The sequence below is a fragment of the Bombina bombina genome, chromosome 1 (genome assembly GCF_027579735.1).
Source record: "Bombina bombina isolate aBomBom1 chromosome 1, aBomBom1.pri, whole genome shotgun sequence".
Lineage (NCBI taxonomy): Eukaryota > Metazoa > Chordata > Amphibia > Anura > Bombinatoridae > Bombina > Bombina bombina.
This window is the reverse complement of record NC_069499.1, coordinates 854,070,658-854,088,708: the sequence shown is the minus strand read 5'-3', so window position 1 is coordinate 854,088,708 and position 18,051 is coordinate 854,070,658. Positions and strand designations below refer to the sequence as shown.

General features: G+C 37.7%; 1 protein-coding gene across 2 annotated transcripts in view; it reads right to left on the bottom strand.

Moving 5' to 3' along the window:
* Positions 1 to 374: 374 nt before the first annotated feature.
* KARS1 (lysyl-tRNA synthetase 1) overlaps positions 375 to 18,051 on the bottom strand; it is a gene marked incomplete at its 3' end in the record, with an annotated part of 44,315 nt that continues 26,638 nt past the window's right edge. For both annotated transcript variants that reach the window (XM_053692527.1, XM_053692518.1), the window contains 7 exon segments: positions 375 to 460; positions 4,074 to 4,159; positions 13,035 to 13,208; positions 13,296 to 13,458; positions 14,678 to 14,797; positions 14,886 to 15,011; positions 15,429 to 15,615. In XM_053692527.1, coding sequence (XP_053548502.1) covers positions 375 to 460; positions 4,074 to 4,159; positions 13,035 to 13,208; positions 13,296 to 13,458; positions 14,678 to 14,797; positions 14,886 to 15,011; positions 15,429 to 15,615 — 942 coding nt within the window.

The window sequence follows — 18,051 nt, the reverse complement described above, 5'->3', positions numbered from 1 at the left end:
TAGTTACTTCTGCCAAGATCATAGAAAACGCAGGCAGATTCTTCTTCTAAATACTGCCTGAGATAAACAGTACACTCCGGTACAATTTAAAAATAACAAACTTTTGATTGAAGAAATAAACTAAGTATAAAACACCACAGTCCTCTTACGACCTCCATCTTAGTTGAAAGTTGCAAGAGAATGACTGGATATGGCAGTGAGGGGAGGAGCTATATAACAGCTCTGCTGTGGGTGATCCTCTTGCAACTTCCTGTTGGGAAGGAGAATATCCCACAAGTAATGGATGATCCGTGGACTGGATACACTTAACAAGAGAAATAAAAATAAAAAACATGAATGACATGGTTATCACAAATTCTGGATTTACTGCTTACCATTTAGCAAGAGGGCTCATGATCTGAGGATGGTCACATATAAAGGTTGGGTTGATGCAGGTTACCTCCAAGAAATCACCAACCAGCTGCAACACACACAAAAAAGACAAATGCAAATTTAAAAAAAAAATAAAAAACAAAAAAAACACCCCACTACACACATTTATTAGTAGTAATTGTTATTACTAGTAATGCAGAAATATTTGTTAGACGTAACATCATTTATCAGCTGACTGGATAACTGCTGATTACTCCATCACGAAAATTAGAAATCTGTAAACTGCAAAGAACATGGCTGATATAGGCCATTTGCACCATTTTAAAAACCATTCTGACCTATCTAGGGACTGGAGAGTGGAACACTTCACAAAAAAAATTGGCGTTATACAATTTACTGCTACCTATATGGCTTTTTAATAACCATATAATATTGATCATTAAAATAAATTGGTATCACATCTAAACCAAATATTTAACATAAGCAGCAGTTTTAGCTCATATTCTAGTTCAAGAGAGGGAGGCAAGTCAGCTCACTATAGCGGCTCAAGTGAGGACACCTCATTCTCAGTATTTTATGTAGAGATGTTGTTCGATTTCCTCCTTTTTCCCCAAACTAAATGAACAAAAACCGCAACAAAAAAATGAACAGCATTCCAGACCAAACAATAGAAATATTATGTTGGCAATGCATACACTTTAAACTAAAGACCATTTAGTCTTCCGTTTTAGTGTAAATTTGCAAAATGATAGTGACACTTGAGAATCAGGCTGACTTTCATTTCATATGGGAGATGTATAATACATATAGTATACATTAGCTACTCCCCTCCCCCATTTAACTTTGACATGTAGACAGATGCCTATATACATATAGCTAGTGGCAGTAAGAGCTCTTTCCCTCAATTCTTTATAAACACCTACATGTAGAAAAGATATGCTCTGTTAATAGGGACTATTAACCAGTTAGTTAATGTTGAATTATGCTGATGACCCCCCCCCCACTTCCGAGGACACAGTTGCAATTCAGATCTGTGTACACAATCTTCCCCCACAGTTTTATAATTTTATAGTTTATTCAAAACACTTACAGGGTTCTTCTTATTCTGTTATTCCCATCTAGTGAAGAGATCCAAGAGTGTCCACTAATTATCATTATGGGTTTATCTCTCAGTTAATAATATACACTAGGGCCTATTAAACAATATACATTTGAGACAGATATCTGCTCACTTCTTGTTCTCTACTAGTTAATAAATCTGATCACATCAAGTTCTTTACCAGTTAATACAATCATATTCCTATAGGTTATATTACCAAGGAAAATGGGGTCCCAGAGTGGCCTCTGATGGTGTTAAGCGAATCATTGAATATAAATAAAACTGGAGGTTTTGCAAATAAGGTAAGGATAGTTTATGCAGCTGTTCTCAAGATATACATGTTCTAAGTGCCATACAGATAATAGTATTATAATTGTTGTTTTGTCTGCAAAAATGTCTCTAAATTTACATGTCAAATGTTTCTGCACATTTTATTATCTGTATACCTGCTGTGTTTCATGTTTAAAACTCAATAAAAATATAAAAAAAAAAAATTAAAAAAAAGGGAAGCAAATTTGTGCTTCCTGTAGACTCAGCCCATTTGAACAGGGATGTTCTTCAGCACAACGGGTTATGGTTTCTATTATAAAAAACAAAAGCTTGAAATACAATACAAAATTTAATATTCTGCAGCTGGTACTGAAAGCAGATTAAGAAAAATTACAGTGTGCAATTAAAGGGACAGTCTAGTATAAATTAAACTTTCATTATTCAGATAGGACTTTTAATTTTAATCAACTTTCCAATTTACTTTTATCGTCAAATTTGCTTTTTTCTCTTGGTAATCTTAGTTTAAACTAAACATAGGTAGGCTCATATGCTAATTTCTAAGCCTTTGAGGGCTGCCTCTTATCACATGCTTTTTAAATCTCTTTTCAATACAAAGAGACAGAAAGTACACGTGGGCCATATAGATAACACTGTGATCAGGCACAGGGGTTATTTAAGATCTAGCACAACACAATGCTAAATGCAAGACGATAATAAACAGTCAGTCATGTGAACAGGGGGCTGGAAGAAGGTTCCTAGATACAAGGTAATCACAGGACGTAAAAAGTATATTAATATAACTGTAGAAATAAAAAGAGCGCACAAAAGACTCAAGTGTAGATTTTATTAGAAGAGTTTGCACACAAGATAAGTTACACTTACTAGAAATATAGTTTAAAACGGCATTCAGAGTTCAACTCTCTTTCCTCTGCTTAAGAAGCCGCTCCACACTACTGCCTAGGAAGTCAGTGTCTCCAGGTGTTTGCAAAACCGGCGTCTGTAACAGGGCTTTCCGGATGCCCTTGCTAACTGCCCGTCTGCCAATAGGAAGGAGTGGTTTAAGTTGAAGTCGGAGCGTCGGACCTGTCAACCGATACCTGACGAGTTTCCCCCAGTCAGCGGGTGGGCTTTTTCAAAGATAAAATACGCGTCAGGTACCGGTTGACAGGTCCGACGCCCCAACTTCGACTTAAACCGCTCCTTCCTATTGGCAGATGAGCAGTTAGCAAGGGCATCCGGAAAGCCCTGTTACAGACGCCGGTTTTGCAAACACCTGGAGACACTGACTTCCTAGGCAGCAGTGTGGAGCGGCTTCTTAAGCAGAGGAAAGAGAGTTGAACTCTGAAAGCCGTTTTAAACTATATTTCTAGTAAGTGTAACTTATCTTGTGTGCAAACTCTTCTAATAAAATCTACACTTGAGTCTTGTGTGCGCTCTCTCTTTTTATTTCTACATGTATCATCGTTCCCACGACTGAGGTTTGGATCTACCTAGTTTGATTTGAGCTGCACAGGAGAAGACTCGTGTTTGGATATCAAAGTGGTACTTATTTTAAAGGGACATACTACCCTGTTTTCTGAAGACTCTTTATATGTGATAATATATAAGAACATACAAGAGGTACTGTTGGATTGGAAATACAAACAGTGTGCAATATTTTGTTTTACTGTTGGATTGAAAACACAAACAGTGTGTAATACTTTGCAATATTTTGTGTCACTTTTGAATATTTTTTTGCGGTTCAGTTTTATTCTTATTCAATCGAGTTTTTTATCTAATTGTTTTTTATTTTTTGCATCTGGCTACATTTATTGCTACTATTTTAAATTAAGGTGCTGCTAATTTAAGGTGCTGCTAATTTTAGGTGCTGCTAATTTTCAAGAGGTGTTAGTGTGAACTTATGTTTTGATAATTTCAATGAATTTTTAGTATTTTAGGATTTTCTAACACTATTTTATAATATCTTTTTAGCGGATCGACTTGTGCACATATTTATATTTACATTTTTATTTCTATTTAAAATTTCAACTTGTATATTTGTGAATACAAATATTTTAATCTATTTATTTTTATATATACACATATATCTATTCATATCGAGTACTGTATCAGTACATATAGCGCAATTTACTTTTTCTTTGTTTTAGTCCTATATTAATACAACTGTTGGCTATGCAAAACTGGGGAATGGGTAATAAAGGGATTATCTATCTTTTAAAGCAAATTCTATGATCGACTGTCCCTTTAACATGCAACTATACCAGTTGTTCCGTGCAGTAGTATACTGTTAAAACAACAAACCACTTTTAAAACAAGTGCACAATTTGCTAACCTTATCTAGTAGCCTGGCAGTGGATCTTGGAGCCGCGCACTCAACTTCTTTTGCTACACAGAGATCATCAAGGAACTTGCGTGTTACTGTTCAAAAGAAGCAATACACATTGTAACTAGCTGATAAAGATAGAGACACTTATTTGGGATAAGGTGTAAGCAAACAATCAGAATTGTATGAGAACACAAACTTTTTTTTTTTTTAGTTCTGATACGAATGACATGTCATAATGCAATTTGCTACTTTAAAGGGATATTCCAACCAAAATTGAAAACCACATGGATGCATTTTGATATTGAACAGAATAAATGTTGTAATATACATGCATTAGCAAAAATGCTTCTAATAAAAGCTATAGCTGTTTCAAGTGTATTTAAGTATGCACCGTGCACCAGCATTTTATACACAGCACTTGCTCAGAGAGCCTAAGGTGCTTGTATCATCTGATAATGATTCCATTTGTTAATTGCTGACATGATACAAGCCCCACTGGTGCTCTGAGCAGCTGCATTGTTTAAAATGTGGGTGCAGAGACAATATCTAGCTATGCTTCCCATGCACATGCAGATAAAAATGCTAACACTAAAACATTGATAACTTTTACTAGAAGCATTTTTGCCAATACATGTATATTGCAAATATGTTTCTTTTCAAAGATGTAATAAATCAACGTGCATTTAAATTTTGACTGGAATGTCCCTTTAAGTCATCTTTTCTTTAAGATTTCCTTTGATATGTATCCAATCAATATAGTTTATTGGTTACCAGAGAGACGTAATGGGGGTTAGTTTTTGTGTAGAGTATAGAATCCTTAGGATATAAAACATGTAAAGCTAGTCAGCACTACACAGGTACTAATTTTGACGTAAAGTTGCAGGAAAAGGTCTGAGAACCCTTTGGAATTGCCTGGTTCTCTTCACTGATGAAGAATTTCAATTATAGACCAACACAGTCTGACTAAACCAATAATACACAAACAGTTGTACTTTTCACATTTTTATTGAAGACATTGGAGTGATCCTTCACAGTGTGGGCTGTAAAAAGTAAGTGAACACCAGTGTTAAGGGATACTAAACCCAATTTTTTTTCTTTTACGATGTAGAAAGAGCATGTCATTTTAAACAACTTTCCAATTTACTTCTATTATCTAATTGGCTTTATTCTCTTGATATCATTTGCTGAAAAGCATATCTAGATAGGCAAATAGAGATTACTCAGGACTGTTGATACTCTCCCTAGGAGTGGGTACCCTACAAAGATCACAACGGCAATCCTAAAAGAGATGAGAAGCCTAATGTAACAAAGATCTCCATAAAACTCTACAAGCTGCGAAAGTCTTTGTGTCCTCTATCAGAAAAACACTGAAGAACAGTCTTCATGGAAGGACACCATAATGGAAACCACTGAGGTCATAAAATAAACGAATAAATAAATAAATTGCAGCATGTCTACAAAAGTATGCCCAAGATCACCTGAATGCTCAACACTTATGGGAAAATGTGCTGTGGACAGAGGATACAAAACGTTGAACTTTCTAGTAAAAATGGACAACTTTGTGTAAGAAAAAAAGGGCACTGCACACAAACACCAAAACCTCATCCCAGCTGTGAAGTATGTTGGAGGGGGCATCATGGTTTGGGGCTGCTTTTCTGCCTCTGTGTCTTACAATCATTGAGAGAACAATTAATTAAAAAGTGTATCGAGACATTTTACTGGGGAATGTGAGGGCAGCAGATCTTAAAGTGATGGTAAACTCTCCCCTTTATAAAATCAGATCTGGAATGTAAGCACTATTTTAGATGGAGTTTAATTCATTAGCTGTAATGAAGATGCAGTATAACTTAGTTATTAACATAGATATGAAAATCAAATACTGCATGCTCCTCCGCCCACTTCAAAAGTAAACTTTTCTGTGAGCTAACAGATTGAATTGTTGTCCAATCAGCGCTCTCCCCATATGGCACTTTTGTTGTAGCTAGAGCATTGATTGGAGAGTAATTCAATCATTTAGCTGACAGGAAAATTGACTTTTGAAGTGGGTGGTGTAACGTGGGGTAATTGAATTTCATATCTATATTAATAACTAAGTTATAGCGCATCTTCATTGCACATGATGAATAAAACCCCATCTAAAATAGCGCTTACATTCCAGATCTGATTTTTAAAAGGGGAGAGTTTACCATCACTTTAACCCAATTGAGATGCTGTGGCATAACCTGAAGAGGGCTGTGCAATGAACACAAGCCAGAAATATTGATGAGCTGAAAGATTTATAGGAAGGTAGGGTCCAAAAGTCATCCTCTGTGTTGTGCAGGTTAAGCATCTACAGGAAACATTTGGTGGAGGTTGTTGCTGCTGCTAAAGGAGGATCTACGAGTTACTAAATTCAAGGGTTCACTTTTTTCCAGCCTGCACTGTGAATTTAGTCAATGTCTTTAATAAACATTTGAAATGTACAACTGCTTGAGTCTTATTAGTGGAGTCAAATTGTGTTTGGTTATCATTGTGATTTAGATAAAGATCATACCACATTTTATGAGTAATCCAGCTAATTCCAAAGGGTTCACAATCTTTTTCTTGTAACTGTGTGGTGAAAATGTTGGTATCCCCCCCCCCCCCCCCACCACCACTTTTTTTTTGGAAAAAGTTTTTGGTTATCATATTTACTTCATGGCATAAAAATATTCATAGATTATGTCAAGGACAAGCCTAGAAAAAAACAAAAAGAAAGTTCTCTGGGGGATTCCATCTCAGATTACTTGTGCATGTTCATAAGAAACATTTCTTAGACTGCAACCCTCCCAAAAAAATAAAATAAAAGGAAGGTTAAGAACCAAGATTTCAGACAATTCACTTAAAGTGAAGGTAAACTTTGGCGAATGAAAGCCCGTTTTTAAAAATACTATTAAAAACAGGGGCACTTTCATTCATCAAAGTTTACAAATCAGCCGTTTTGATTAAAAACTTACCTTTGTTTCTTTTCACAGTTACAGCAGCTTTCCCCTCCTGGAAATCGTCTCTTCACACGTCAGCAATGACTAATACGGCTTCCTCCAATCATGGCTTTCCCCCCAAGGGTGGTTATTGCCTGAGACCATGCTGTGATTGGATGAAAGCCGGATTAGTCATTGCTGACGTGTGAAGAGAGGATTTCCAGGAGGGAGAAGTTGCTGTAGCTGTGAAAATTTTTTAATCAAAACGGCTGATTTGTAAACTTTGATGAATGAAAGTGCCCGTGTTTTTAAATATCGGACTTTCATTCATCAAAGTTTACCTTCACTTTAAAGGAAACAGCCTTCCCGAGCCAATGAAGAGAGTCATTTGTGCGCAGCGACCATCAGCAGCCATCTCCCAGTATTGCATTGCTGATCGTGAGCCTACCTAGGTATGCTTTTCAACAAAGACAATGACTAATGAGAACAAAGCAAATTAGATAACTGAAGTAAACTGTAAATATGTTTAAAATTGCATGCTCTATTTAAATAATGAAACGTTCATTTTGACTTTAGTGTCTCTTTAAAGAGTAATTTTTTCCTGAAGATCAGGATGAAACCACATTTTTATGCAAAACACAATTTATGCTTACCTGATAAATTTATTTCTCTTGTGGTGTATCCAGTCCACGGATCATCCATTACTTGTGGGATATTCTCATTCCCAACAGGAAGTTGCAAGAGGACACCCACAGCAGAGCTGTAATATAGCTCCTCCCCTGTCATAGCCAGTCATTCGACCGAAAACAAGCCGAGAAAGGAGGAACCATAGGGTGCAGTGGTTACTGTAGTTTAAATTTAAAAATTACCTGCCTTAAAATGACAGGGCGGGCCATGGACTGGATACACCACAAGAGAAATAAATTTATCAGGTAAGCATAAATTGTGTTTTCTCTTGTAAGGTGTATCCAGTCCACGGATCATCCATTACTTGTGGGATACCAATACCAAAGCTAAAGTACACGGATGAAGGGAGGGACAAGGCAGGAACTTAAATGGAAGGAACCACTGCCCGTAAAACCTCTCCCCCAAATATAGCCTCCGAAGAAGCAAAAGTATCAAATTTGTAAAATTTTGAAAAAATATGAAGCGAAGACCAAGTCGTCGCCTTGCAAATCTGATCAAAAGAAGCCTCATTTTTAAAGGCCCAAGTGGAAGCCACAGCTCTAGTGGAATGAGCTGTAATCCTTTCAGGAGGTTGCTGTCCAGCAGTCTCATAGGCTAAGCGGATTAAGCTTCTTAGTCAAAAAGAAAAAGAGGTTGCTGAAGCCTTTTGACCTCTCCTCTGTCCAGAGTAGACAACAAACAAAGCAGATGTTTGACGAAAATCTTTAGTAGCTTGTAAGTAAAACTTTAAAGCACGGACCATGTCCAAATTGTGTAACACAAGGATGGAACAACAATCTCTTGATTGATATTCTTGTTAGATACCACCTTAGGTAAGAACCCAGGTTTGGTACGCAGGACTACCTTATCCGTATGAAAAATCAGATAAGGAGAATCACATTGTAAGGCAGATAGCTCAGAGACCCTACGAGCCGAGGAAATAGCTACCAAAAAAAAGAACTTTCCAAGATAAAAGCTTGATATCTATGGAATGAAGAAGTTCAAACGGAACTCCTTGAAGAACCTTAAGAACCAAGTTTAAGCTCCATGGTGGAGCAACAGGTTTAAACACAGGCTTGATTCTAACTAAAGCCTGACAAAATGCCTGAACGTCTGGAACATCTGCCAGACGCTTAACGAGCTGACAATACTTTTTCCAAACCTTCTTGGAGAAAAGATAATATCCTAGCAATCCTGACCTTACTCCATGAGTAACCCTTGGATTCACACCAATAAAGATATCTACGCGATACCTTATGGTAAATTTTCCTGGTGACAGGCTTTCGTGCCTGTCTTAAGGTATCAATAACTGACTCGGAGAAGTCAAGCGTTCAATCTCCAGGCAGTCAGCCTCAGAGAAATTAGATTTGGATGGTTGAAAGGACCCTGAAGTAGAAGGTCCTGTTTCAGAGGCAGAGACCATGGTGGAAAGGATGACATGTCCACTAGATCTGCATACCAGGTCCTGCGTGGCCACGCAGGTGCTATCAGAATCACCGATGCTCTCTCCTGCTTGATCTTGGCAATCAGTCGAGGGAGCAGAGGAAACGGTGGAAACACATAAGCCAGGCTGAAAGACCAGGGTGCTGCTAGAGCATCTATCAGTGTCGCCTTGGGATCCCTGGACCTGGATCCGTAACACGGAAGCTTGGCGTTCTGGCGAGACGCCATGAGATCCAGTTCTGGTTTGCCCCAACGATGAATCAGTTGTGCAAATGCCTCCGGATGGAGTTCCCACTCTCCCGGATGAAAAGTCTGACGACTTAGAAAATCTGCCTCCCAGTGCTCTAAACCTGGGATATGGATAGCTAATAGGTGACAAGAATGAATCTCTGCCCAACGAATTTTTGAAACTTCTAACATCTCTAGGGAACTTCTCGTTCTCCCTTGATGGTTGATGTAAGCTACAGTCGTGATGTTGTCCGACTGAAATCTGATGTACCTCAGAGTTGCTAACTGAGGCCAAGCCTGAAGAGCCTTGAATATCGCTCTTAGTTCCAGAATATTTAATGGAAGGAGAGACTCCTCCTGAGTCCACGATCCCTGAGCCTTCAGGGAGTTCCAGACTGCACCCCAACCTAGAAGGCTGGCATCTGTCGTAACAATTGTCCAATCTGGCCTGCGAAAGGTCATACCTTTGGACAGATGGACCCGAGATAGCCATCAGAGAAGAGAATCCCTGGTCTCTTGGTCCAGATTCAGTTGAGGGGACAAATCTGTGTAATCCCCACTCCACTGACTGAGCATGCATAGTTGCAGCGGTCTGAGATGTAAGCGTGCAAACGGCACTATGTCCATTGCCGCTACCATTAAGCCGATTACTTCCATACACTGAACCACCGAAGGGCGCGGAATGGAATGAAGAACCCGGCAGGAATTTAGAAGCTTTGATAACCTGGACTCAGTCAGGTGAATTTTAATTTCTACAGAATCTATCAGAGTCCCTAGAAAGGAAACTCTTGTGAGTGGGGATAGAGAACTTTTCCTCGTTCACTTTCCACCCATGCGACCACAGAAATGCCAGTACACGTCCGTATGAGACTTGGCAATTTGGAAGTTTGACGCCTGTATCAGGATGTCGTCTAAATAAGGGGCTACTGCTATGCCCCGCGGCCTTAGGACCGCCATAAGTGACCCTAGAACCTTTGTAAAGATTCTTGGGGCTGTAGCTAATCCCAAGGGAAGAGCTACAACTGGTAATGCCCGTCTTAAAAGGCAAACCTGAGAAACCGATGATGATCTTTGTGTATCGGAATGTGAAGATAAGCATCCTTTAGATCCACTGTAGTCATATATTGACCCTCCTGGATCAGTGGTAGGATGGAACGAATAGTTGCCATCTTGAACGACGGAACTTTGAGGAATTTGTTTAAGATCTTTAGATCCAAAATTGGTCTGAAGGTTCCCTCTTTTTTGGGAACCACAAACAGATTTGAGTAAAAACCCTGTCCCTGTTCCTCCTTTGGAACTGGATGGATCACTCCCATAACTAGGAGGACTCGTACACAGTGTAAGAATGCCTCTCTCTTTATCTGGTGTGCAGATAATTGTGAAAGGTGAAATCTCCCTTTTGGGGGGGAAGCTTTGAAGTCCAGAAGATATCCCTGGGATATAATTTCCAACGCCCAGGGATCCTGAACATCTCTTGCCCACGCCTGGGCAAAGAGTGAAAGTCTGCACCCTACTAGATCCGTTCCCGGATAGGGGGCCGTTCCTTCATGCTGTCTTAGAGGCAGCAGCAGGCTTTTTTACCTGCTTACCTTTTTTCCATGTCAGGTTTGGTCTCCAGACCGTCTTGGATTGAGCAAAAGTTCCCTCTTGTTTATTATTAGAGGAAGTTGATGCCGCACCTGCCTTGACGTTTTGAAAGGCACGAAAATTAGACTGTTTGGCCCTAGATTTGGACCTGTCCTGAGGAAGGGCATGACCTTTTCCTCCAGTGATATCAGCAATAATCTCCTTCAACCAGGCCCGAATAGGGTCTGCCCCTTGAATGGAATGTTAAGTAGCTTAGATTTTGAAGTCACGTCAGCTGACCATGATCTAAGCCATAGCGCTCTGCGCGCCTGTATAGCAAAACCAGAATTCTTAGCCGTTAGTTTAGTCAAATGAACAATGGCATCAGAATAAAAGAATTGACTAGCTTAAGTGCTCTAAGTTTGCCAAGTATGTCATCCAATGGAGTCGCTACCTGTAAAGCCTCTTCCAGAGACTCAAACCAGTACGCCGCAGCAGCAGTGACAGGGGCAATGCATGCAAGGGGCTGTAGGATAAAACCTTGTTGAATAAATATTTTCTTAAGGTAACCTCTAATTTTTTATCCATTGGATCTAAAAAAAAAAAAAAAAAAAAAAAAAAAAAAAAAAAAAAAAAGCACAACTGTCCTCGGTTCCACCATGGCTTTTAAACATAATAAACAAGGAGTTTCTTCTATGTCAGACATGTTTATACAGAATAGCAATGAGACTAGCAAGCTTGGAAAACACTTTAAATCAAGTTAACAAGCAAATATAAAAAACGGTACTGTGCCTTTAAGAGAAACAAATTTTGTCAGAATTTGAAAAACAGTGAAAAAATGCAGTAAATCAAACGAAATTTTTACAGTGTGTATAATAGGCTAACAGAGCATTGTACCCACTTGCAAATGGATGATTAACCCCTTAGTTCAAAAAACGGATAAAAAAAAACGAAAGACGTTTTTTTAACAGTCACAACCAACTGCCACAGCAAGCTGTGGCCCTACCTTCCCCAATAAACGACTTTGGAAAGCCTTTGGGCCCTTTAGAGATGTCCTATAGCATTCAGAGGGCCTTTGAGGGAAGCTGGATGTCACAGTTTGTAATTTTAACTGCACCAACTGTAACTTTTATACTACAACAGTGGAAATTGTTTCTAGTCAAAATTTAAGCTAGCCATGTGGAAAAAACTAGGCCCCAATAAAGTTTTATCACCAAAGCATATATAAAAACGATTAAACATGCCAGCAAACGTTTTATATTGCAATTTTATAAGGGTATTACTCCTGAGAGTAAGCATGATACCAGTCGTTATTAAATCACTGTATTCAGGCTTAACTTACATTAATCCGGTATCAGCAGCATTTTCTAGTGTTTTCCATCTCTAGAAAAAAATATAACTGCACATACCTGATAGCAGAATAAACTGCACGCCATTCTCTCGCTGAAGTTACCTCATCTGTGTAATCCCCTCAGACATATGTGAGAATAGCAATGGATCTTAGTTACAACCTGCTAAGATCATAGAAACCTCAGGCAGATTCTTCTTCTATTTACTGCCTGAGATAAAATAGCACAACACCGGTACTATTTAAAAATAACAAACTTTTGATTGAAGAAAATAAACTAGCTATATTTAACCACTCTCTCCTACAACGTCCTAGCTTGTTGAGAGTTACAAGAGAATGACTGGCTATGACAGTTAGGGGAGGAGCTATATAACAGCTTTGCTGTGGGTGTCCTCTTGCAACTTCCTGTTGGGAATGAGAATATCCCACAAGTAATGGATGATCCGTGGACTGGATACACCTTACAAGAGAAATATTGTTAATATATATTTTAACTGTTGACGTTTATCTCCTTGATAAAAAAAAACAAAACTGAATTTAACGTCCCTTTAAAGACAATTAGATTTGTAGGTCTTGTTACAGCAGAAATGTTGAATTGTGGTTTCCAAAGTTTAAAACCAACAAAAGACATTGCAGGCTTAGATTTGCTTTTCTTGGATCCATTTTGCTCATATTTAGATGTTAGATAGTACTACAGTAAAACATTTACAACATCCCTTTAAAAATGGGCAGCGGCAATAGATGTTGTAAATTCAGTTAAAAACAATTTGTAATTACCTTCTGTTTCAAACTGATCCAGCGGTGGGAACTTTACTCCTAATTCTTTTTCCAGCTCCTGAACCATGCTAATCTTCTTAAAGGGAGGAGTGAAGTCTATTTCTTGGGCCGGACCTTCCGGGCCCTCAGGATGATACGTCACCTTGTAACCACCAGTTAGGTGTTTAACCATACCTAAGAACAAAAGCAAAAAGAAATCAGGTTACAGCGCTATTCAAGGCAGACTGCATCAAGACAGGTCTCTCCAATTTGTCATCATACCTGAAAGCAGTTTTTCTGTGATTTCCATGAGGTCATGATAGTCTGCATATGCCATATAAAATTCACAGGTAGTGAACTCTGGATTGTGGGTCAAGTCAATTCCTTCATTTCGGAATTGTCTGCCTATTTCATATACTCTATCAATACCACCAACCACAAGCATCTGTACAAGTGGAAAAATAAGTAATGTAAACAAAGAACATTTTAGTTTCAATACCAAGCTTTTATGGGGACATAATGAATAATTCCACTTTTTTTTTTTTTTTTTTAAATAAATAACCACACACACCTAAAACAACTTTGCAATATACTTTCATTATATTATTGATTTTTCATGTAATTAAATGGGACATGAAATACAAAAAGGTTTATTTCACGATTCAGATAGAACATACAATTTTAAGAAACTTTCCAATGTATTTCTATTATTACATTTACTTTGTACTCTTAATATCCTTTGTTAAAGGAGCTGCAAGCTATTATTGGGAGCTATCTGACCACATCAGGCGAGTTAAGACATTTATGCAGCCACCAATCAACAGCTAACTCTCCCAGTAGTGCACTGCTGCTCCTGAGCTTTTAAACAAAGGATATCAAAAGAGTAAAGTAAATTAAAGAAAATAAGTAAATTGGAAAGTTGTTTAAAATTGCATGTTCTACAAAAGATAGAATGTGGGTTTTCAGTCCCTTTAAACTATACATATGGTGTATTTTTCAATTTCTTATAAGAACAGTCAACACTAAAATTATTATTGTTTAAAAAAAGATAGATAATGCATTTACTACCCAATTACCCAGCTTTGCACAACCAAAATATACTTTATAACCTTTAAACCTCTAAATTTCTGCCTGTTTCTAAGCCACTACAGACAGCCTCTTAATCACATGCTTTTTTATTTGCTTTTCACAACAGGAGACAGCTAGTTCATGTGGGCCATAGAGACAACATCGTGTTCACGCCCAAGGAGTTATTTAAGATTTAGCAGAACATAGTACAAGTCAATAAAAAAAGTCATGTGATCAGGGGGCTGTCAGAAGATGCTTAGATACAAGATAATCACAGAGGTAAAAAGTACTTTAATACAGCTGTGTTGGTTATGCAAAACTGGGGAATGGGTAATAAAAAGGGATGATCTATCTTTTTAAACAATACAAATTCTAACGTAGACTGTCCCTTTAAACAGATTGAAATATTTTATTTTTGCAGGAGCACATGTATGTTTGCCGCTAACTGAATCAACTGAAGAGATAAGGTGAAGAATACTCAAGACTTTTCTAAGTGTGTGAGTTTAAATACTTATAAATATTACTACACATTCTGAAATAGTGTTTACCTGCATATATTTGAACTATACATATCTTTAAAAGAGGATTTGTATTACCTTGTGGTACAGTTCTGGTGCTATTCTCATGTACAGGTTCATATCCAAATCGTTGTGATAAGTGATAAATGGTTTTGCAACAGCACCGCCAGGAATCATGTTCATCATCGGGGTTTCAATCTGAGAACAAAAAAAAAGGTTAAATAGGTTTAAATAAATAAAAATATATAAAAAAAAAAACTACATCTAATTAATAATCAATAAATACCTCAAGGAAACCTAAGTCATCAAGAAATTTTCTGAGGTAGGTGATAATTTTTGCACGAACAATAAACTTCTGTTTTACGTAGTCATTTAGAATGAGATCCAAGTAACGCTGGCGAAATCTGGTCTCCTGAAATGGACAAAAAACAAAAATAGTGGGCAGAAGACTCCCCAAGGACCTAAAATAATACATTCAAAATCACATTATATACATATAGACACTTTTTTGTCAGAAAATATTCTCTAAATAGAAATATACTGTTATGTTAATTTTGAACACTAAATAAAAGATATAATGAATTAAACACATATTAGCCTTCTATTTAAGAAACTTACAAACAATATAAAAATGCAAATGTGTGAACAAAATGCTGTATACTATCGATTTTTGTATTTTGTTAATTGATAAAACTAAAATAATGAATTTTTCTATTTGTGAAAGAATTCTTACTTTACAGCATTTGTGCACAGTAGTGTATATAAATCGGGACTTCAAATCTAGGCAAAATAAATTTGTTTCTGTGCATACTTTAAACATAGGCTATACCTTGTCCTTCAATCCAAAGTGCAGATGAGGCAACATGTGCAGGCAAGGTGAAAGCAGAGTTATCTCCTGCGGGATTATACTGAGTTCTCCCTTTTTAGTTTTTCCAGGGTTTCCTTTCACCCCAATAATATCACCCCGGCGTAACTTGTTATTAATTGACATGAACTCTTCTTCAGATTTGTAAAATCTGTGGTTAGAAAATAAAGTTATAAGTCTAATTGACAATATAAAAAATACAATTGGCCTGCTTAAAGGGATTTTCTAGTCCACTTTAAAGTTAAAGGAATAGTATAGTCAAAATGAAACTCATGACTGATAGAAAGATGCTTAAAATTGCATGCTCTAATTTACTCCTATTAATTTTTCTTCATTCTCTTGGTATCTTTATTTGAATGTAAGCTTAGAAGCCAACCCATTTTTAGGTTCAGCACCTGGGTAGCACTTGCTACATTTGGACACCGATCAGAAAGTGCTACCCAGGATCTGAACCAAAAATGGGTCAGCTCATATGCTTACATTCTTGGATTTTCAAATAAAAAAAGATACAAAAAGAAGAAAATTAATAGGAGTAAATTAGAAAATTGCATGCTCTGAATCATGAAAGTTTAATTTTGACTAGACTATCCCTTTAAGTTTAAATTGAGAGGCAGGGGTGACATAACCCATTGTTACCTTGCTAAAAAAAAAAAAAAAAATCCTTTTAAAAATGCTCCAGGCCTTCCTACCAGTCATAAAACATGAATTTTGATGAATTACAGACATATTGCTTCGGGATTGGCTGGGAATCTACCTACAGCCAGTCTGGATTAACCAAGCCAGCTGGTGAGCAATGCAAGACCACCGATTGTTAGCTACATATTTACAATGCTCCTAATTGGCTCACCGGTTAGGTTTTACTCCGCAGCACCAACGAACTGTTAAACAAGGAGCATTCCTGTAGAAAACTGCTCTAACATTAACATAAGATTAATGTTAACATGGTAATTATAGTGGACTAGAATGTCCCTTTAACATTATATTTTTAAATAAGCTTCCTTTGTCATCATTTCAGACAATATTTCCAAGCTACATTAGATATTAACTGGTTTCTTATGGACTATTTTATAACGACGGACACTAACAAAACATCTAAATTCAGGAAACCATTTTCAACCAGGGGAACAAAACTAACGTTTAGACATTCATCAGGAAAGGGATCCAATCCACTGTTGCAGACACAAACATATAGAAGTTTATTAATGTCAAAGAAATATACTTTAGATACAAAGTAAAGAAAAAAATTTAAACCAAATTTGAAGATCTGCATCTTAATTCAGAAACTACTTGGAATATTTTATTGACGATAGATAGAATGTTTTGTGAAAATGATGGGAGTTTGCACTGGGCTTAGTAAAGATATGTTAACATGAAAATTAGTTAAAGGGGCATTCCAGCCAAAATTGGAATCATTTTTGTAATATACACGCATTAGCAAAAATGCTTCTAGTAAAAGTTATAGCTGTTTCAAAAGTGAATTTAAGTATGCACCGTGCACCAGCATTTCAAACGAACACAGCACTAAGGTGCTTGTACCACCTGGTATAGACTCAATTTGTTAATTGCTGACATGCTACAAGTCCCACTAATACTCTGAGCAACTGCAGTATTTAAAAACAGAATTTATGCTTACCTGATAAAATTACTTTCTCCAACGGTGTGTCCGGTCCACGGCGTCATCCTTACTTGTGGGAATATCTCTTCCCCAACAGGAAATGGCAAAGAGTCCCAGCAAAGCTGGCCATATAGTCCCTCCTAGGCTCCGCCCACCCCAGTCATTCGAACGACGGACAGGAGGAAAAAATAGGAGAAACCATATGGTGTCGTGGTGACTGTAGTTAGAGAAAATAATTCATCGGACCTGATTAAAAAACCAGGGCGGGCCGTGGACCGGACACACCGTTGGAGAAAGTAATTTATCAGGTAAGCATAAATTCTGTTTTCTCCAACATTGGTGTGTCCGGTCCACGGCGTCATCCTTACTTGTGGGAACCAATACCAAAGCTTTAGGACACGGATGAAGGGAGGGAGCAAATCAGGTCACCTAAATGGAAGGCACCACGGCTTGCAAAACCTCTCCCCCAAAAATAGCCTCCGAAGAAGCAAAAGTATCAAATTTGTAAAATTTGGCAAAAGTGTGCAGTGAAGACCAAGTCGCTGCCTTACATATCTGATCAACAGAAGCCTCGTTCTTGAAGGCCCATGTGGAAGCTACAGCCCTAGTGGAGTGAGCTGTGATTCTTTCAGGAGGCTGCCGTCCGGCAGTCTCATAAGCCAATCGGATGATGCTTTTAAGTCAAAAAGAAAGAGTGGTAGAAGTTGCTTTTTGACCTCTCCTTTTACCAGAATAGACGACAAACAGAGAAGAAGTTTGTCTGAAGTCTTTCGTAGCTTCTAAGTAGAATTTTAGAGCACGGACTACATCTAAATTGTGTAGCAAAGGTTCCTTCTTTGAAACTGGATTCGGACACAAAGAAGGTACAACTATCTCCTGATTAATATTTTTGTTGGAAACAACCTTTGGTAGAAAACCAGGCTTAGTACGCAAAACAACCTTATCTGAATGCAACACCAGATAGGGTGGAGT